At 46.0% G+C, this 18583-nt stretch overlaps 1 protein-coding gene, 1 long non-coding RNA gene and 1 pseudogene across 2 annotated transcripts in view; 1 reads left to right on the top strand and 2 right to left on the bottom strand.

The window, feature by feature from the left end:
* Positions 1-389: 389 nt before the first annotated feature.
* Positions 390-3742, bottom strand: LOC117078423 (annotated as a pseudogene).
* Positions 3743-3816: 74 nt separating this feature from the next.
* On the bottom strand, positions 3817-6378 carry LOC117077478. The gene is made up of 3 exons (XR_004434782.1): positions 6271-6378; positions 4077-4174; positions 3817-3923 (listed from the first exon to the last, which is right to left on the bottom strand). It is a non-coding gene; the product is annotated as an uncharacterized LOC117077478 (long non-coding RNA).
* Positions 6379-17222: 10844 nt separating this feature from the next.
* Positions 17223-18583, top strand: part of LOC117078422 (melanoma-associated antigen C3-like) — a 140677-nt gene continuing 139316 nt past the window's right edge. The window contains 1 exon segment of the mRNA XM_033201982.1: positions 17223-17384. Coding sequence (XP_033057873.1) covers positions 17223-17384 — 162 coding nt within the window.

Raw genomic sequence — 18583 nt, 5'->3', positions numbered from 1 at the left:
AACTGCAGAGATCCTTCAGTTTCAAGAAAATTCGTACAGCAATACATTCACCTGTGACACATCACAAAATGAGGCAGAAGGTTTTCCCAATGTGGTGTGTTTGTGTGTGTTTTTGTTTTTACAAAATATCAAACTGTTACTCTTAAACCAGATAAACAGCAATACACGTGTGACTAATATTCGTAAACTAAGATCCTGAAGCTATTTAAACCTGTCATTAATAGGAAAAGCATCTGAAAAATACCAAAAGGAAAACAGGTAAATCCCTCAACTGCCCATATGGAACCGAAGTGCAAACAGCACTGTGTTCTCCCCAGCCTCACCCGGGCCCTCCACCACGAAGAAACTCGACTGCCCTCTTCAAACTCAGAGGGAAGAATCTACCGACTTCACTGAGAAGAGAAGCTGGGGGACACGACACTGGGGCTTGCACTGTCTGTGGCAGGGGAGTCATCTGTGGTGTCAATCATGGCCTGGGCTCTCTCTTCCACATCTTTCAAAGCATCCTTGTACGACGGGGGAAAGGAAATAGGGACGGTATTGTTGAGCATGGCCAAAAACTCTACTACTTTCCTCTTACTGATTTCTGAATGAGCTCTTGGGCCCCACAGGAATTCGTAACGTGGAGGAGCAGTGTTGGGCACCTCCCGGTACTCTAGGTAACGCTCCTGCACCCAAACTTTAGTGAGGAGCTCCCTGGGCTCCCCAAAGATAAAGTGCTCCCTCCCAGCACGCACCCCTATTCCACTCAGCACATCCCAGATGACCTCCTCAGAGGCACAGGTGCCCTTCATGAAGATGATACTCAGAATAAGAATCAGGAGGCAGTTCGGGGGCATGCCCTGCTCATCACTCAGACTCCCCTCACAGCTGAGCTCTAATGTGTTTACAAAGATGTAGGAGCCGTCAGGGTCCACTTCTCTCAGGGAAATGCCAAAAAGAATCTCTATGAACTCACGGGCTTTCCTGAAGATCATAGGAAAGTAGCCCCTGTACCTGCTGATGACATTCGTCACCATCTCTGCCTTTGTGACAGGCTGCTTCGCTTGATATTTGAGGAGAAGAAACCGCACCAACTCGTCCACCTTTTCATCCAGTGTATAAGTGAACAAGGGCTCGCTCTCTATCAAGGACTCACTGTCTGTCAAGGACTCGCTCTCTAGCAAGGTGTCTGAGGTGCTTGTATCTTCATCTACTGGGCTGCTGGACTCTTCACTGAATGGGCTCAAGGAAGTGGAGGAGGAGGAGGAGCTCACAGCACTCTGGAGAGGAGACTGGGCAGGCCCCTCAGGAGGACTCTGAGGACTCACAGGGGAACTCTGGGGAAGACTCAATGAAGTGGAGGAGGAGGAGCTCACAGAACTCTGGAGAGGAGTCTGCGCGGGCTCGCTCTCTATCAAGGACTCACTGTCTGTCAAGGACTCGCTCTCTAGCAAGGTGTCTGAGGTGCTTGTATCTTCACTACTGGGCTGCTGGACTCTTCACTGGATGGGCTCAAGGAAGTGGAGGAGGAGGAGGAACTCACAGCACTCTGGAGAGGAGACTGGGCAGGCCCCTCAGGAGGACTCTGAGGACTCTCAGGGGAACTCTGGGAAAGACTCAATGAAGTGGAGGAGGAGGAGGAGCTCACAGGACTCTGGAGAGGAGGCTGCGCAGGCCCCTCAGGAGGACTCTCAGGACTCTCAGGAGAACTCTGGGAAAGACTCAATAAAGTGGACGAGAAGGAGCTGACAGGTCTCTGGAGTGGAGACTGGGCAGGCCCCTCAGGCGGACTCTGAGGACTCTCATGGGGACTCTGCAGAAGACTCGCTAAAGTGTAGGAGAAGGAGCTGAGAGGTGTCTGGAGAGGAGACTGAGGAGGCCCCTCAGGGGGTCTCTGAGGTCGCTCAGGGAAATCCTGGGGAAGACTCAGTGAAGTGGAGGAGGAGCAGATAATCACAGGACTCTGGAGAGAAGACTGGGAGTCCTCCCCCTGAGGAGGGCTGTGAGGAAAGCGGAGAGGAGACAAGGAGACCTCCCACTCGAGAGGACTCTGAGGAATGTAGAGAGGAGACAGGGTATCCTCCCCCTCAGGAGGACTCTGAGGACTCTGGACAGGAGAGTGGGAGTCCATCCCCTCAGGAAGGCTCTGAGGACTATAGAGAGGAGACTGGGCAGGCCCCTCAGGAGGGCTCTGAGGACTCTCAGAGAAACTCTGGGGAAGGCTCAATGAAGTGGAGGAGGAGCAGATGCTTACAGGACTCTGGAGAGAAGACTGGAAGTCCTCCCCCTGAGGAGGCCTATAAGGAAAATGGAGAGGAGACAGGGAGTCCTCCCACTCAGGAGGACTCTGAGGAATCTGGAGAGGAGACTGGAAGTCCTCCCCATCAGGAGGACACGTATGAATCTGGAGACGAGACAGAGAGTCCTCCCACTCAGGAGGATTCTGAGGAATCTGGAGAGGAGAAAGGGTATTCTCCCACTCAGGAGGACTCTGGAACGGAGACTGGGAGTCCTCTCCCTCAGGAGGACTCTGAGGACTCTGGAGAGGGGACTGAGAGTTGTCTGCCTCAGCAGGACTCTGAGGAATCTCGAGAGCAGACTGGGAAAAACCCTCAAAAGTACTTGAGAACTCTCAGGGGAACTCTGGAAAACACTCAGTAAAGGGGAGGAGAAGGAGGAGCTCACAGGAATCTGGAGAGGAGACTGGGGAAAACCCTCAAAAGTACTTTGAGAACTCTCAGGGGAACTCTGGAAAACACTCAGTAAAGGGGAGAAGGAGGAGCTCACAGGAATCTGGAGAGGAGACTGGGGAAAACCCTCAAAAGTACTTTGAGAACTCTCAGGGGAACTCTGGAAAACACTCAGTAAGGGGAGGAGAACGAGGAGCTCACAGGAATCTGGAGAGGAGACTGGGGAAAACCCTCAAAAGTACTTTGAGAACTCTCAGGGGAACTCTGGAAAACACACAGTAAAGTGGATGAGAAGGAGGAGCTCACAGGAAACAGGGGAGGAGACTGGGGAAAACCCGCAAAAGGACTTTGAGAACTCTCAGGGGAACTCTGGAAAACACACAGTAAAGTGGAGGAGAAGGAGGAGCTCACAGGAAACTGGGGAGGAGACTGGGGAAAACCCTCAAAAGGACTTTCCGAACTCTCAGGGGAACTCTGGAAAACAGTCAGTAAAGTGGAGGAGAACAAGGAGCTCGCAGGATTCTGGAGAGGAGACTGGACGTCCTCACCCTCAGGAGCGCTCTGAGAAATCTGGAGAGGAGACTGGACGTCCTCACCCTCAGGAGGGCTCTGAGAAATCTGGAGAGGAGACAGGGAGTCCTCGCCCTCAGGAGGACTCTGAGGATTCTGGAGAGGAGACTGGGAGTCTTTCCCCTCAGGAGGACTCTGGAGAAGACCCGGGGAGTCCTCCCACTCAGGATGACTCTGACGACTCTCAGCGGAACTCTGGAGAAGACTCGGCATCCCAGCAGCAGGCATCTCCTTGTCCCCTGGAGAACACAGAATCAGAGAAGAGGATGAGGATGAGAAGGAAGAAGAGGAGGCAGAGGAGGAGGGGAATAAAAAGGGGAAAGAGGAAGAGAAAATGGAGGAGGCTTCCTCCTCTCCCTCCTCTGGAGGATCCTCTGCATCTACCAACTCCAGTATGAAATTTGGCTTCTGGAAGCCTTGCTCAAAGCTGGGGCATGGAAGGTTTGGAGAGAGAGGCACGATGAATATTGTTCAGGAGCAGCAGGTAAACGTGTGAGCATGAATGGGTATGATGGGATCCCACAGGACTGAGGGAGAGAGGGACAGTGCCAGTGGCCTCAGCTGAGAAACTCACCCATGATGGCTCTCACAAAGGCTGGCTTACAGCTCTTCTTCTCTTACGGTGGTGCTCTAGGGCCTCACAGGTCGCCTGTCTTCCTAGGGGATTTGTCTCCTGGGAACCTGTAGGAGGATGAGAAAGCACCTCAGGGCACAGCTGGCAGGCAGAGTCTGAGGCACCAGGAATGACAGTGGGTGGCTACGGGCTGGGTGCTGCCAGGTCTGCCCTGTTTCTGGGGGTAGGGCCCTTGGTACAGAGTCAGGCTGTGCACTCACCTTGACTCCTGGCAGTGCCTGGGCCTCCTCTGCTGTGGTGCTTTTAGGATGTATGTGTCCCTCACACCCAGGTCTTCAACTCCTGATTCCTGGAGCACCTGCAAGAGGAAGTGAGGGAGACCCTCCAGTTATGACCGCAGCTGGGGCTGGCCAGACTCCTAGAGTCCCACAGTTCTGAGGTTCGTGGCCCCCTCAGAATTCAATAAGCATTGTCACATGTCCTCAGACACGGCCAGGCCCCCACCACTCTGCTGGCCTGAGGCAAAACCTCAGGTGAAACTCCACAGCGCTGAGAGCAGTGGGAGGTAATGAGGTGGCAGCCACCTCCCAGCACTCTACCATGGGGGCGGTCTGGGTGGCCTCACGTCTGTTCTGAGGCACACGTTGCGTCCAGAATTGGTGGGTTCTTGGTCTCACTGACTTCAAGAATGAAGCCGCGGACCCTCGTGGTGTTACAGTTCTTAAAGATGGTGTGTCTGGAGTTTGTTCCTTCAGACGTTCAGATGTGTCTGGAGCGTCTTCCTTCTGGTGGGTTGGTGGTCTCGCTGTCAGGAGTGAAGCTGCAGACCTTCTCAGTGAGCATTACAGCTCTTACAGGCGGCGCATCTGTAGTTGTTCCTTCTTCCCGGGGCTTGGTGGTCTGGCTGGCTTCAGGAGTGAAGCTGCAGACCTTCGTGGTGAGTGTTACAGCTCTTAAAGGCGGCGTGGACCCAAAGAGTGCGCAGCAGCGAGATTTATGGTAAAGAACGAAAGACTAAAGCTTCCACAGTGTGGAAGGGGACCCCAGCACTTTGCCACTGCTGACTTGGGCGGCCTGCTTTCCTTCCCTTATCTGACCCCACCCACGTCCTGCTGATTGGTCCATTTTACAGAGAGCTGATAGGTCTATTTTACGGAGAGCTGATTGGTCCATTTTTGACAGAGTGCTGATTGGTACATTTACGATCCTTGAGCTAGACACTGAGTGCTAGACAGAAAAGTTCTCCAAGTCCCCACTAGGTTAGCTAGATACAGAGTACAAATTGGTGTATTTACAAACCCTGAGCTAGACACAGAGTGCTGATTGGTGTATTTACAATCCCTTAGCTAGACATAAAATTTCTAAAGGACATAAAGTCCCCACTAGACTCAGGAGCCCAGCTGGGTTCACCTAATGGATCCTGCACGGGGCCTGCAGGTGGAGCTGCCCGCCAGTCCCGTGCCGCACCTGCAATCCTCAGCCCTTGGGCAGTCAATGGTACCCGGTGCCATGGAGCGGGGGCCATGCCCGTCTGGGAGGCTCGGGTCACGGGGGATCCCACCGTGGAGGGGGGGCTCCAACATGGCAGGCTTCAGGTCCCGAGCCCTGCCCCACGGGGAGGCAGCTGAGGCCCCGCGAGAACTCAAGCTCAGTGCCGGCCTGCCCGCACCCTCTGCAGCTGCTGGCCAGGGTGTTAAGCCCCTCACTGCCCTGGGCCGGAAGCGCCGGCTGGTCCCTCCTTCTGGGGCCCGCGGAGCCGTCCCCGTGCCCGCCAGAACTCCAGCGGGCCGCAAGCGAGCAGCCCCAGTTCCTGCCCACACCTCTCCCTCCACACCTCCCCACAAGCAGAGGCAGGCGGCTCCGGCCTCCACCAGCCCAGAGAAGGGCTCCTACAGTGCCGTGGTGGGCTGAAGGGATCCTCAAGCACTGCCAGAGCGGTTGCAGAGGCCGAGGCTGAGGAGTCACCAAGAGCGAGGGCTGATAGCACGTTGTCACCTCTCAATGTGACCCCTCAGTCCTCACTCTTGTCCCGAGCAGGGCCCGGGAGTCTTCCCTCTGCCAGCTAGAGGCAGCTCCCCATGCTGACTTGCCAGGGGACCCCAGAACAAGGCCTCCCCCTCCCCGTCCCCTACACCCCTCACCCAGCAACGAGAGGGCGGCCGCTCAGCCTGAGCCGACTGGGGCGCTCTAGGAGGGCTGATTTGAGGAGCAGGGTGGGAATCTCCGGGAATCCGTCCTCTGAGGTGGGGGTTCCCCCGTCCTCCTCAATGTCTTCCTATTTATTCCCTAGAGGGCCGGCACCTCCTCCCTTTCTCTGACGTGAGGACCCGCCCCTCAGCCCCCGGCTACCATCTTCCTTTCCGCCAACTCCAAGTCCCACGGCAGGGGTACAGCAAGCCGGGCCGGCTTCTCTCTGTGGTGGGGGATCCCTCAGTTCTCCCTCGGGGCCCTCACCTTGAAGACTGGATAGGTCTAAGGCTCTTCCCTCCGCTGACCTGAGACGAGCCTCGTCACAAAATGCCTCAGGTTCTTCAGCCTCCCAAGATGGACGCCGGAAAGTACATCCGGGAACTCTGCCGAGATAATCAGGATTGACAGCAGGGCTAGCGTGGGGCGGGGCCTCCTCTCAGAGGAGCAACCAACCCCCACTTGTCAGCCTCCTTTCCATCCCTTCCTTCCCACCTCCAGGATGTGCTCCAGCCCTTCCTGCTCACTCCCTAAGCCTTGCCCATCTCTTCCCGCCCAGCTCCCCAGTCCTTGACACTCACACCCCACCTTTTCCCAGGGCTGACCGCAGGGAGTGGCAGGGTGCAGCCTGCGCCTCCCCTCCGTGTTGGGAGGTCACTGTCCTTCGACAGAGTTCTCTTCTTGTTGCGTGACCAGCCCTGGGGCAACTCCCTCTGTTTAACTGAAGCTGCCCTCCTCAGAGATAATCTCCCCTCTAGCTGACTCCCAAAGTGAAAATCAGAAAGTTGTAAATGTGGGGACCCTGATGGGCTCCTCTAGAGCCGGCAGCAGGCACAGGGACAGGACAGGGGGTACTACCAGTCATGGATGTTCTCGTCCTGCCTTCCTGAGGGGCCGTGCCTGGACTCCTGAAACAGCCTGGGCTCCCTGCCTCTGTGCATCTGAGTCTTTCACCTCCGAATAAGCCCCTCCCATCCCTGAGACCTGCAAGGTGCAAGAGAGGTCGAATCACATCCATCCACAGGGGATATGGCCTCCCAGGCCCCAGGTAGGACTCCGCTGCCCTCCGTCTGAAATGGTGTGGGAAGGACCCTCAGTCTTCCTCAACCTATTATTACTGACACGGCCTCCACTCCCTCCCTCTTCTCTCCAGAGTCTGTTTTTCAGATCAAGGTTCCCACTTCCATAAATCTCCTAGGAGGGACTGGAGCACCCTAGCATCTCTCCCTACTGGCCCTGCCCAAGGCCTCCTAGGAGTGCAAATGAGCTGATTTTGGGGGATCCCCCTGTGTCTATCGTGGGGTAGCTCACCAGTCCGTCCTCTGTATCAGCTTGGGGATGCCTGGAAGGACCCCTCGTGATCTTCTGCTCTCATGATCTGAACTGAAACTCACCAGAGCACAGCCTTGTCCTCTTACTACCCCCTAAGATGTCAGGGGACACCCCTGTGGGTCACCATGCCCCTGGGCCTCCCAGGGATGACAACAGGTGGGGAGCTGGTTTCTGTGGATCCTCCTCTTTGTGGGCAAGAAGTCTCTGCAGTTTTCCCTCAGAGGCCTCATCTGACTACTGGCTGCTCCTGGGTCTTCTATCCTTCCCAAGATGACAGTATGACCCAGGGAAAAAATTAATGTGACTTTACCCTGAAGAAAACTGTAAAACACTACAATTGGTATTGTTTGACAAATGGTGATCAAATTAACATCATCAATGACAAATTGTGTTGGTACTCTGTGCCGTCGGTATGATATGATAAGAATGGCACTTCACTTCTCTGTTCATCTTCCAAGAAAACATAACCTACATCAAAACATTAAAAGATCTTGTAATTCCCAATCAAAGGCTATTTTCCAAAATACCTGAGCATACACCTCGAAAGTGTCACTGTTTTCAAAAGCAAGAGAAGTCTCAGTGAACTGGCACAGCCAAAGGGCATTGAAAGAGACATGGTGAATAAATGTAATGGAGTATCCTCAGGGGATCCTGGGACAGAAAATAGATTTTCGTGACAAGGAGATAAATGTGAATAAAGTATGTTTGTTAATAAACAAAGGATGTTTGCATATCACTATTGGTTCATTAGTTTTAGAGAACCTTACCAAGGTAAGATGTTAATAACAGGAGGAATAGATTATGAGGCATAAAAGAATGTTCTTGACCATTGTCGCAAGTTTTCTTTTAAATCTAAAAGTATTCTAAAATACAGTTTATCAAATATGAAAAAATGTTACCAAACTAGATAAAAGATATGTTTGCAATACCTATAATAGATATGCCTTTTAAATATTTTCAATATTGAAAATAGAAGTTTGAACTTAGGCCTCATCCTAGAGTTTCTGCTACAAGTTTTTCTATTACTCTTTATACTAGAGGTAGTAGCAAATGTTGTAATGCAAAGAGGAATAAATGAAGGGAATGAGGATTGGCCAGTTGGAAAACAAACTTTTGTGATTAATGGATGACACTACTGAGCATGAAAAGAATCCAAAAGAACTAAAGATAATTTACTCAATATATAATAGTATATCAGTTTTCTGGTATAAGGTCAGTATTCAAAAGTATATCCACTTTGTTTTCTGTCAGGGAAAGAGTAGGAAAATAAAAGTAAAGAATATATAATTTTTAAAGTCTCATAGTAAAAGATCAAGTATCTAAGAAAAATACTTAACCAAAAACAATAACTTTACAGACAAAAATATTAAAATGTTGTTGAGACATATTAATGAAGACTCACATCAATATAAAATAAGAAAAATTCATAGGCATGAAGATTCAATATTTTAAATATGTTAGTTCTTCCAGAAAAAAAAGGAAAATATAGTTTAATTGCAATCCCAAATCAAAACAAGCAAATGGCTTTGGACATGTGTGAGTCACCTGATTCAAATATAAAGACATGCATATGGTCAAGCATAGTCAATACACTCTTGAAAAACAGGAATTAGTCTACTCGAAGGTAAGAATTACAAAGAAGCTAATGCAATGAAGAGTTTGAGATTCAGGTGCAGGGGTTGGTCAATAGACCAATGAAACTGAATGGACAGTCCTGAAAAACAAAAGCAGAAAGCTGTGCAAATACGTTCTTAACTGATTAAAAAAAAAATTACAGCTTCAGAGCATGGAACAATCTTGTTGCAGTAGATGTCAGTGGAACAACTGAGTATGCATGTAAAAACCCTAATTTAAGTGGCACCCTTCTTCACACCAAACACAGAACTGTTGCTAGGAGATTCAAAGCCTACTTTAAAAATCCTGTACTACAAAAAAAAAAAAAACTTAAAATATACATGGACATATATAGAATAATAAATAAGTATTTGTTTAGATTATTTTTTATGGAGTCAGCAGTAAAAATATATTAGAGCATCAGTAAGGATAGAGGTGAAAGGATTGAAAGAGGCTGGGAACATTGATCATGTCAGTAACAGAAGGGAGCAAGATAGTATGAGTCAAACGGGAAGGGAGGCAATGGCAGCTCCTTCCATTCCCTTGTCTCAACCAATAGAAGGTCTGGCTACTTTCAAGAGCCTTTTGCTTTCTCAGAGTAGGACGTAGAACTCAACAATGGCTGGAGGAAAGCTACCTGGAACAATGATGGATGTATTCCCCTTCCTATTAGACCAGTCCTTCTGCTGACCTCTGGAACTCTGGGGATCCGAGAAATATAATGTGACCAGATCTATTCCAGAAAGTCATGAACAGGGGATGTCATGTTGATGACAGAAACCTGACCGGGTTCACAAACAGTTTATCGACTTAGAGTCAGTGCCAGCTTGCCCAAATGTGATTGGAGTAGAGGCCTAAGACCCTCTCCATAAGGATTGGAGGTTCACATGAAAGGAATTCCAGCTGCTCTTACTCCTGACAGGACCCTTAGAAGGATTCAGAAGCCCTGAGATTCCAAAAGAGGTTGACGTGTGGCTTTACCAGAGAATTCAGAGAGGGTTGGGGTTTGGTCCACCCACTATGACCAACATCAACTCAGCTGTTCATGAGCTGACTTCCTTCTTCAGCTCTGGCTCAATGTCCCAGGCGCAGTGGGCCTCTGCTCATAGCCAGGATTGGTGGATCAAACTTCAGCACTCAAGGTGGAAACCCACAGACAAGGAAGCTATTCTTCCAGAGTTGGAGGGACCTGGTGGGTAAATTGCAGCTCTGGCTCCATGTCCTTGGGAATTATCCTCATGGAGCTTTTCTTCTGAGGTCCCAAGAGGGAGCATTTCTTATGGAAGATGAACAGAAAATGGTAGCCTATCCTTTTATCTCCTGGTATTGGGAGGAATTCTTCTGTCCAGAAGAGAGAGGGACTAATGTTCTTGGGATTGAATCAGTGGGGAGTGTCAGGGGTCTTTTAAAGGAGTGAACACAACCCTTCTCCAAACATACCCCAAATGACTTATCTTCAGTTCCTTTTCCTCACTTTAGTTTCAGCCTTCAGGGAACATGCTGCCTGTGCCAGTGAAGGTTTACCATAGTTGCCATGAATGTAGATTGGTTGATCACGGGGTTGGGGGAGGGGAGGGCATTCCCATAGTTTAAGAAAGAAGTAACATTTACCTGTGTATCAGAGAGGTTATAAAACATACATGAATTCTAATAATAAACTGTAAGAACCAAATCATGGCTCAATTTCATTTTTGTTAATAAGAAAGGTAGCAAGGCTTTGTGTGTGTGTGTGTGCTGGATGCCTCTATTTGTTTATCTTAACCCCCATCTAATGCAACAGCATCTTCTGTTCCCTCAACTACTAAAGTTCATTCCAAATCCATCTACTTAAGTCAATCTCCGTTACTACCGCTTTGGGTGAAACTAACATCATCTCTCCCCTAGGCAATGGCAACAGTTTCCTTATTGTTGCATCCTTTCTTTTTTTTTCTTTATCCTTGTAAAATCCATTGTCTTTTCAGCAGCCCATTATTTTTTTAAAATTCTGAACCATAGTTAATTTTCTAAGATTACACACATCAGATTTAGCTATTATGTAAAGTTATATGCATTGTAACAAATGCATAGAGTCCTGTATGTACCACCCAAGTATCATACTGTCCAGTTCCATCAGCCTAAAATTTCCCTGTAAAGTCAATCTCTACACTTCTTCCAAGCCGGTAGAAACTATGTTCTCTTTTTATTGATAGTTCCTAGAGTTGTAACTTTTCCAGAATGTCATATGAATAGGTTCATGCAATATTCACTTCTAAAAGAGTGGGTGTATCATTTTTCATTTTAACCAGCAAGGAATGAGATTCCCTGTTGGTCGATATCCTCTATTACATTTGGTATTTTAAGATTTTTGTATTTGAGTCATTCTAGTAAGTGTGCAGTGAAATATTTTCTGGTTTTCCTTTGCTTTTCCCTAATGGCAAATGAAGTTGATCATCTTTTCATATGCCTCTTAGCAATTGGTATATTCTCTTTTGTGAGGTGTCTGTTCAAATCATTGGCATCTTTTTAAAACTAATAGATGTTTTTAGGGTATTGCTGATCAGAGAATTCAGAGAGCAAACTTAATAAGAAATACAGAGTTCCAGCACACCTCCACTCCCCCACCCCCTATGTGCGCCGCTGCACACACACAGCAACTCCCATTATATACGTTTTGTAATAATGTTGCACATTTGCACACACAGACAAAGCAACTCCTATTATTTACATTTTGTAATAGTTTTTCACATTTGCTCAGAAAGATTGACCTGTATTGCTATATCATTAATTAAAGTCCACAGTTTACATCAAGACTCAGTTTTAGTGTAGCACATGCTGTCAGTTTTGGTTAATGTATAATGGTAAGTATTCACCCTTACAGTAAGATACAGAATTGTTTCCTCATCCCAAATCTCCTGTGGCTTCACCTATTCATCTCTCCCCCTCCAACCTACCCCCTCTGAGGCCCCAGAAACCATTAAACTTTTCATTGTATCCACAGTTACCTGTTCCAGAATATGGTTGGAATCATCAATTATGCACCATTTTTATATTTTCTTTTTTCACTTAGCAAGATGCTTTCAGGATTCCTCTATGTCTATACCACTCCACTAACAAGGATGGAAAGTTCCTGATGCTCCACATACATGTCAATATTTGTTGTTTCAGTCCAATGGATTTCAGCCATTCTCATGAGTATCTAGTGCTATCCCCTGATTGTTCTAATTTACAATTTTTCTTTTTTTTTTTTTTTTTTTTTTGAGGCAGTGTCTCACTCTGTTGCCCAGGCTGGACTGCAGTGGTCCAACATCAGTTCACTGCAACCTCCACCTCCTGGGTTCAAGCGATTCTCCTGCCTCAGCCTCCCAAGTAACTGGGACCACAGGCATGTGCCACCACACCTGGCTGATTTTTTCTATTTTTAGTAGAGACAGAGTTTTATCGTGTTAGCCAGGATGGTCTCGATCTCCTGACCTCGCCATTTGCCCACCTTGGACTCCCAAAGTGCTGGGATTACAGGTGTGAGCCACCGCACCCGGCCTGAATTTGCAATTTCTTAATGACACATAATGTTAAAAATCTTCTCATATGTTTACTTGCCATTCATATATATTCTGTGGTGAGGTGCCTGTTCAGATTTTTTTTTTTTTTTTTTTTTTTGCCCATTTGAAATCACACTTTTTTTTTTCTTACAGTTGGATCTTAAGACTTTAGTGTATATTTTAATGTATGTCTTCTGTCAGATACTGGTTTCAAAAATCTTCTATCCCTATCTCTGGCTTGTTTTTCATTCTCTTTGCAATATGTTTGGCAGAATAGAATTTGGTAATTTTAATGAAATTCAACTTATCTCTTTTTTCCTAGATGGTTGGTGCTTTTGGTGTTGCATCTAAAATAGTTAGGTGACCAAACCCAAGGTCACCTAAAGATCACACTCATAAGTTTGACCAAAATTCAAAAGATTGCTAAAGTATGCGTGTGAAAATATAAGGTATTCATATATATTTATTTTGGAGAAAATTAATTGCTGTAACACTTTGGGCTATAAGTCAGCAACATAATAAAAAATAGAAAATATTCATGCGCTGTTTATTTTGACTCGGTTTCTACATTCACATGACTTTCATATAAGAAATGACATGAATTTGCCCAAGAATTTATGTTCAAAGTTGTTGATTGTAGTTCTATTAATTACAGCCACAAAGGAGAAATGAATATATGTTCATCAAGAGAAGATTTGTTCAATTTGTTATTTCACAGAAATCAATTAGAATTCTAGGGAGTTATTACAAAAGTAACATAAATCTGTATGTGTTTTCATGGAAAGCTTCTGCATCCATTGTAATAAGCAAGTATTTTGGTTTGTTAGGACGCCATAGCACACTACCACAAGCTGGGTGATAGAAACAGAGATTTCCTGTCTCACCGTTTTGGATTCTGGCAGTCCAAGAGCAAGGTGTATGCAAGGTTGGTCCTTTCTGAGGCTATGAAGGAAGGATGTTTTCCAGGCCTCTTTCTGTGCCTTGTAGATAGATGGCTGTCTTCACCCTGTGTCTGTGCACATTATCATATCTGTATACGTACCTCTGTGTCCAAATTACACCCTTTATTAAGGACTTCAGTGATATCAGATTAAGGCCTTTAACCTTTTGTTAAATTGATTGCCCCTAAAATGATCCTGTTTCCAAATAATGCCACATTTTGAAGTTAACATAGGATTTTGGGGACGAGGCAGATAAATTTAGAATAGTGATAAAGGCAAGGGGCAGATCTATATGTGTATCATTTCCCATATATGGATGTATAGTGTTTATATATATATATATATGCACATCTATGTGTATAAAAGCCTGAAATCAGCTATTAATTTTTACAAACCACATCATTAATTGTAGTAACTTCTGAGTAGGAGGCTGAATTTTAGAGAAATTTTGTAAAGGGGAAAATTGTGATTGATAAGTATTTTTAGATTTTTTACAACAAGAACACATGCACTATTTTCGTTTTTTTTCTTATTTATTATTATTATTATACTTTAAGTTCTAGGGTACATGTGCACAATGTGCAGGTTTGTTACATATGTATACATGTGCCATGTTGGTGTGTTGCACCCATTAACTTGTCATTTACATTAGGTATATCTCCTAATGCTATCCCTCCCTCCTCCCCACTCCCCACAATAGGCCCCGCTGGGTGATGTTCCCCTTTCTGTGTCCAAGTGATCTCATTGTTCAGTTCCCACCTATGAGTGAGAACATGCAGTGTTTGATTTTCTGTTCTTGCGATAGTGTGCTGAAAATTATGGTTTCCAGCTGCATCCATGTCCCTACAAAGGGCACGAACTCATCCTTTTTTATGGCTGCATAGTATTCCATGGTGTATGTGAGCCACATTTTCTTAATCCAGTCTGTCACTGATGGACATTTGGGTTGATTCCAAGTCTTTGCTATTGTGAATAGTGCTGCAATAAACATATGTGCATGTGTCTTTAAAGCAGCATGACTTATAATCCTTTGGGTATATCCCCAGTAATGGGATGGCTGGGTCAAATGGTATTTCTAGTTCTAGATCCTTGAGGAATCGCCACACTGTTTTCCACAATGGTTGAACTAGTTTACAGTCCCACCAACAGTGTAAAAGTGTTCCTATTTCTCCACATCCTCTCCAGCACCTGCTGTTTCCTGACTTTTTAATGATTGCCATTCTAACTGGTGTGAGATGGTATCTCATTGTGGTTTTGATTTGCATTTTTCTGATGGCGAGTGATGATGAGCATTTTTTCATGTGTCTGTTGGCTGTATAAATGTCTTCTTTTGAGAAGTGTCTGTTCATATCCTTTGCCCACTTTTTTGATGCGGATGTTTGTTTTTTTCTTGTAAATTTGTTTGAGTTCTTTGTAAGTTCTGGATATTAGCCCTTTGTCAGATGAGTAGATTGCAAAAATTTTCTCCCATTCTGTAGATTGCGTGTTCACTCTGACGGTAGTTTCTTCTGCTGTGCAGAAGCTCTTTAGTTTAATTACATCCCATTTGTCAATTTTGGCTTTTGCTGCTGTTGCTTTTGGTGTTTTAGACATGAAGTCCTTGCCCATGCCTATGCCCTGAATGGTATTACCTAGGTTTTCTTTTAGGATTTTTATGATTTTAGGTCTAACATTTAAGTCTCTAATCCATCTTGAATTAATTTTCGTATAAGGAGTAAGGAAAGGATCCAGTTTCAGCTTTCTACTTATGGCTAGCCAATTTTCCCAGCACTATTTATTAAATAGGGAATCCTTTCCCCATTTCTTGTTTTTGACAAACCTGACAAAGCACTATTTTCTTTTCAGTAAAATATTGAAGTAAGCCTAAGAGCAGGAAGAGGAGCCGTGCCGTTGTCACATAAAGTAGCAGCAAGTTGATGGAACAGAAAAAATATCCCTGAAATTTGAATGGCTTTACACAACAAAGTTACTTTTATGCACATCAATTCTGATTTGAGTTGGCTGGGTGTTATGGACTGAATTGTGCCCCTGCCCCAAATTCCTATATCCAATGTCTTGAACCTTGGATATTTTGACATAGGACCTTTGAAGAGGTGATTAAGGTTCAATAAGGTCATATACGTAGGATCTTATTCAATATAACTAATGTCTTTATAAGAAATAGAAATTAGGACACAGACACACATACCATGTACTAACCATGTGAGAATTCAGTCAGAAGGCAGAGCCATTTCCAAGCCACAGAACAAAGCCACAGGATACATCAAATCAGCCAACCTCTTGATCTTGGATTTTCAGCCTCTGGAAATGTGAGACAATAAATTTCTGTTGTTTAAGCCACCCAGCCTGTGGTATTTTCTCATGGGATAATAAACAAATACACGATGAGTCTCGGCTCTCGCGTGATCCAGGAATCGAGGCTGCTTCCAGCTTTGAGCTCCACATCACAACCTATGGTAACTGCTGAAGTGAAAAGAAAGCATGGGGTTGTCTCACTGGCTTCTCCGTAAATACAAATATGCCACCTAGGAAAGAGAGGTAGACACGATAGAAGTGGGCACTTGTAGTCTTTCCCACAAAGCATTACATTGCTCAATTATAAGCAGCTATGAACACCTATGACAATATTCATTTCTTGGAAGAGTTTCTGGGAAGGCAAACATTGCCGTGAACTCTCCCAACTATTTTCAGATCCTATTAGGAAACTGCGATTTCAAATACAGTATTACATCTAGTTTTAAAACAATTATTAACTCTTGGCAGGGAGGGCTGCACCTTTTTTCCTCAATGGCAATTTTCTGCACTGTCATTTTTAAATTTTTTTTTGGAGTGGGGGTGGACAGAGTCTCACTCTTGTCGTCCAGGCTGGAATGCAGTGGCACCATCTCGGTTCACTGCAACCTCTGCCTCCCAGGTTCAAGTGATGCTCCTGTCTCAGCCTCCTGACTAGCTGGGATTACAGGTGGCCGCCACCACGCCTGGATAATTTTTTTGTATTTTTAGTAGAGACGGGGTTTCACCATATTGGCCAGGCTGGTCTCAAACCCCTGACCTCAGGTGACGCACCCACCTCGGCCTCCCATAATGCTGGGATTACAGACGTGAGCCACCATGCCCGGCCTACACTTCATTTTAATAACCTATAAAATCTCCTTAGGCTGAGAATGTTCTCATTCTTTTGATGTATGCTAAATATCTTACCCTGTGAACCTCTGCTACCTTCCAATGACTGGCTGTTCCTACAGTTGCACAGGTGCCTGTGACACACTGCAAACCAGAATTTCCCTGTGGTGCAGCTACACAGACAAGAGACAGGGGAAGGATAATGCACTACTGCTTTCTTTTTACATCAGAGCTAGCATGTCCGCCAAGGAACCCTTGTTCGCATCATGGGTGGACTTCAGAATGTTGTGGTAGTTTTGTTTTTTAGGAATTTGGCTTCTCATAGTTGTTTATTTACAAAGTGATTTCTATAGTCTCTTCTACAAAGTTTATGGGGAAGCTTTGGTTTTGGATCACCTATGAAAATTCATTCCTCTGTGTATGTGTTCAGTGGCCTGTTTCAAATAATACATCTTTTTAAAATCCTACTCCTAATATCAAATATCAGGATGATTCCATCCCTAAAACCTGTATATTGTGTGGCAAATTAGATTCTACTCACCAGCCTATTTGGAAATGCTTTGAGAGTGTGTTGAAGATTCCCATTATGGAGATTGAAACATCACTGTCCAAAATGCACATTTAGATCAAAGAGCTGTTGTTATCCAGGGTGAGGGATAGAATTGTCCAGGAACGTCTGCGGAGAGTAGGAATGGCTGATGGCAGGGGATGGGCAATTGACTCCAGGCCACAGCCCTGGGAGCAGGCCGCAGCCTTCACAACAAGAACGCTTAGTGACAAGCTGATCAGCGGACCAGGTTCCAGAATTAGACAAGAGAGTGCACAGAGAAGGTCAAAACGACGGTCCTATAATGTGGGAAAGAGCTGGGACTGAACACAACTGCTGACACCTGGACAGAGTCAGCTCTCAAGACACCTAGGCCTCACAACAGGAGGACTTTAAGTAAAGAAAGGCCACAACAAGTCCTGAATCGTATTTCATTGTCAGTGTCACCTTCCTTCTTTAGGCTTAACCTAATATCTTAGCCACAGGGTCACCTTTAGGCCACCTCAAAGATATTGAGAAGTGTGAAGAGAAATGACATGACAGGCAGAAGGCCTCCCTCAGGCTGGGGGCAGTGGGAACAGTGTGGGCCTAGACGAATGCATACCAGGGTTCAAGTACCAGCCCTGTCGCATTCTAGCCAAGTGATCTTGGGGAAGCTATCAAGCACTATGAGCCTCAGGTTCTCCATGTGTAAAATGGGTTGGATAAGTTCTGTCTTGTAGAATTGCAGGAATATATGGAATGTGAGTAAAGCATGTGGCACAGGGTCTGAAATACACTGGAACTTAATAAATGGCAGTTGTTATCAAATATGATTATAAGCCCAAAGGCTACCACGACCTTTTTTGAAAACCTCACCTCTCCTTTTTATTATGCAAAAATCTGGGAAAACGTGTAGCTGAATACATCACCGAAAAAGAACTCAACCAATAATTCAGCTTCACAAATACAACTCAGCACATTGTGTTTCTGAAAGGATATATCGTATAACTTGGGCAAGGCCAGACGTCTGCAGCTGGAATGCAACTGAAAGATCGTATTTTGAGTCAAGAACAAACTCCTTTTCACCTTCCTCATTGCTGGTCCACCCAACCACTAGTTTTATTTATGCTTCACTAAAAATGTAGATCTTGCTTAGACTTGTCCACATTACATTCAAAAGAACCCAACTAAAAGTCCTGTTAATGGACTGGGTTCTGGCTCTTCCAGGCCTGGCAAATGAGTGCCAGCCTGGAGGCTTCCGAGCACCACATCAAGGGATTCTCACCACATTTCTCAGGAAACCCTTGCAGATGATGGGGATCAATCACCTAGTCCTTGCACTGTGTTCACGCTCCCCAGTGACAGAGCCGCAGGACACCTTCCACGACTTCCCCATGTGGAGACTCCTCTCTGCTTCATCCTCCACCCAGAGCCAACTGCTCAAGTAGTTTTCCATTCCCGGCTTTTCTTTTGCCTTCTGAGAGTCTGGGCCCTGCCACCACCCGGCTTCATAACAATCAGCT

The sequence above is a fragment of the Trachypithecus francoisi genome, unplaced genomic scaffold (genome assembly GCF_009764315.1).
Source record: "Trachypithecus francoisi isolate TF-2019V2 unplaced genomic scaffold, Tfra_2.0 Lachesis_group6, whole genome shotgun sequence".
NCBI classification, from domain to species: Eukaryota; Metazoa; Chordata; class Mammalia; order Primates; family Cercopithecidae; genus Trachypithecus; species Trachypithecus francoisi.
This window is presented reverse-complemented; position numbering and strand designations above follow the sequence as displayed.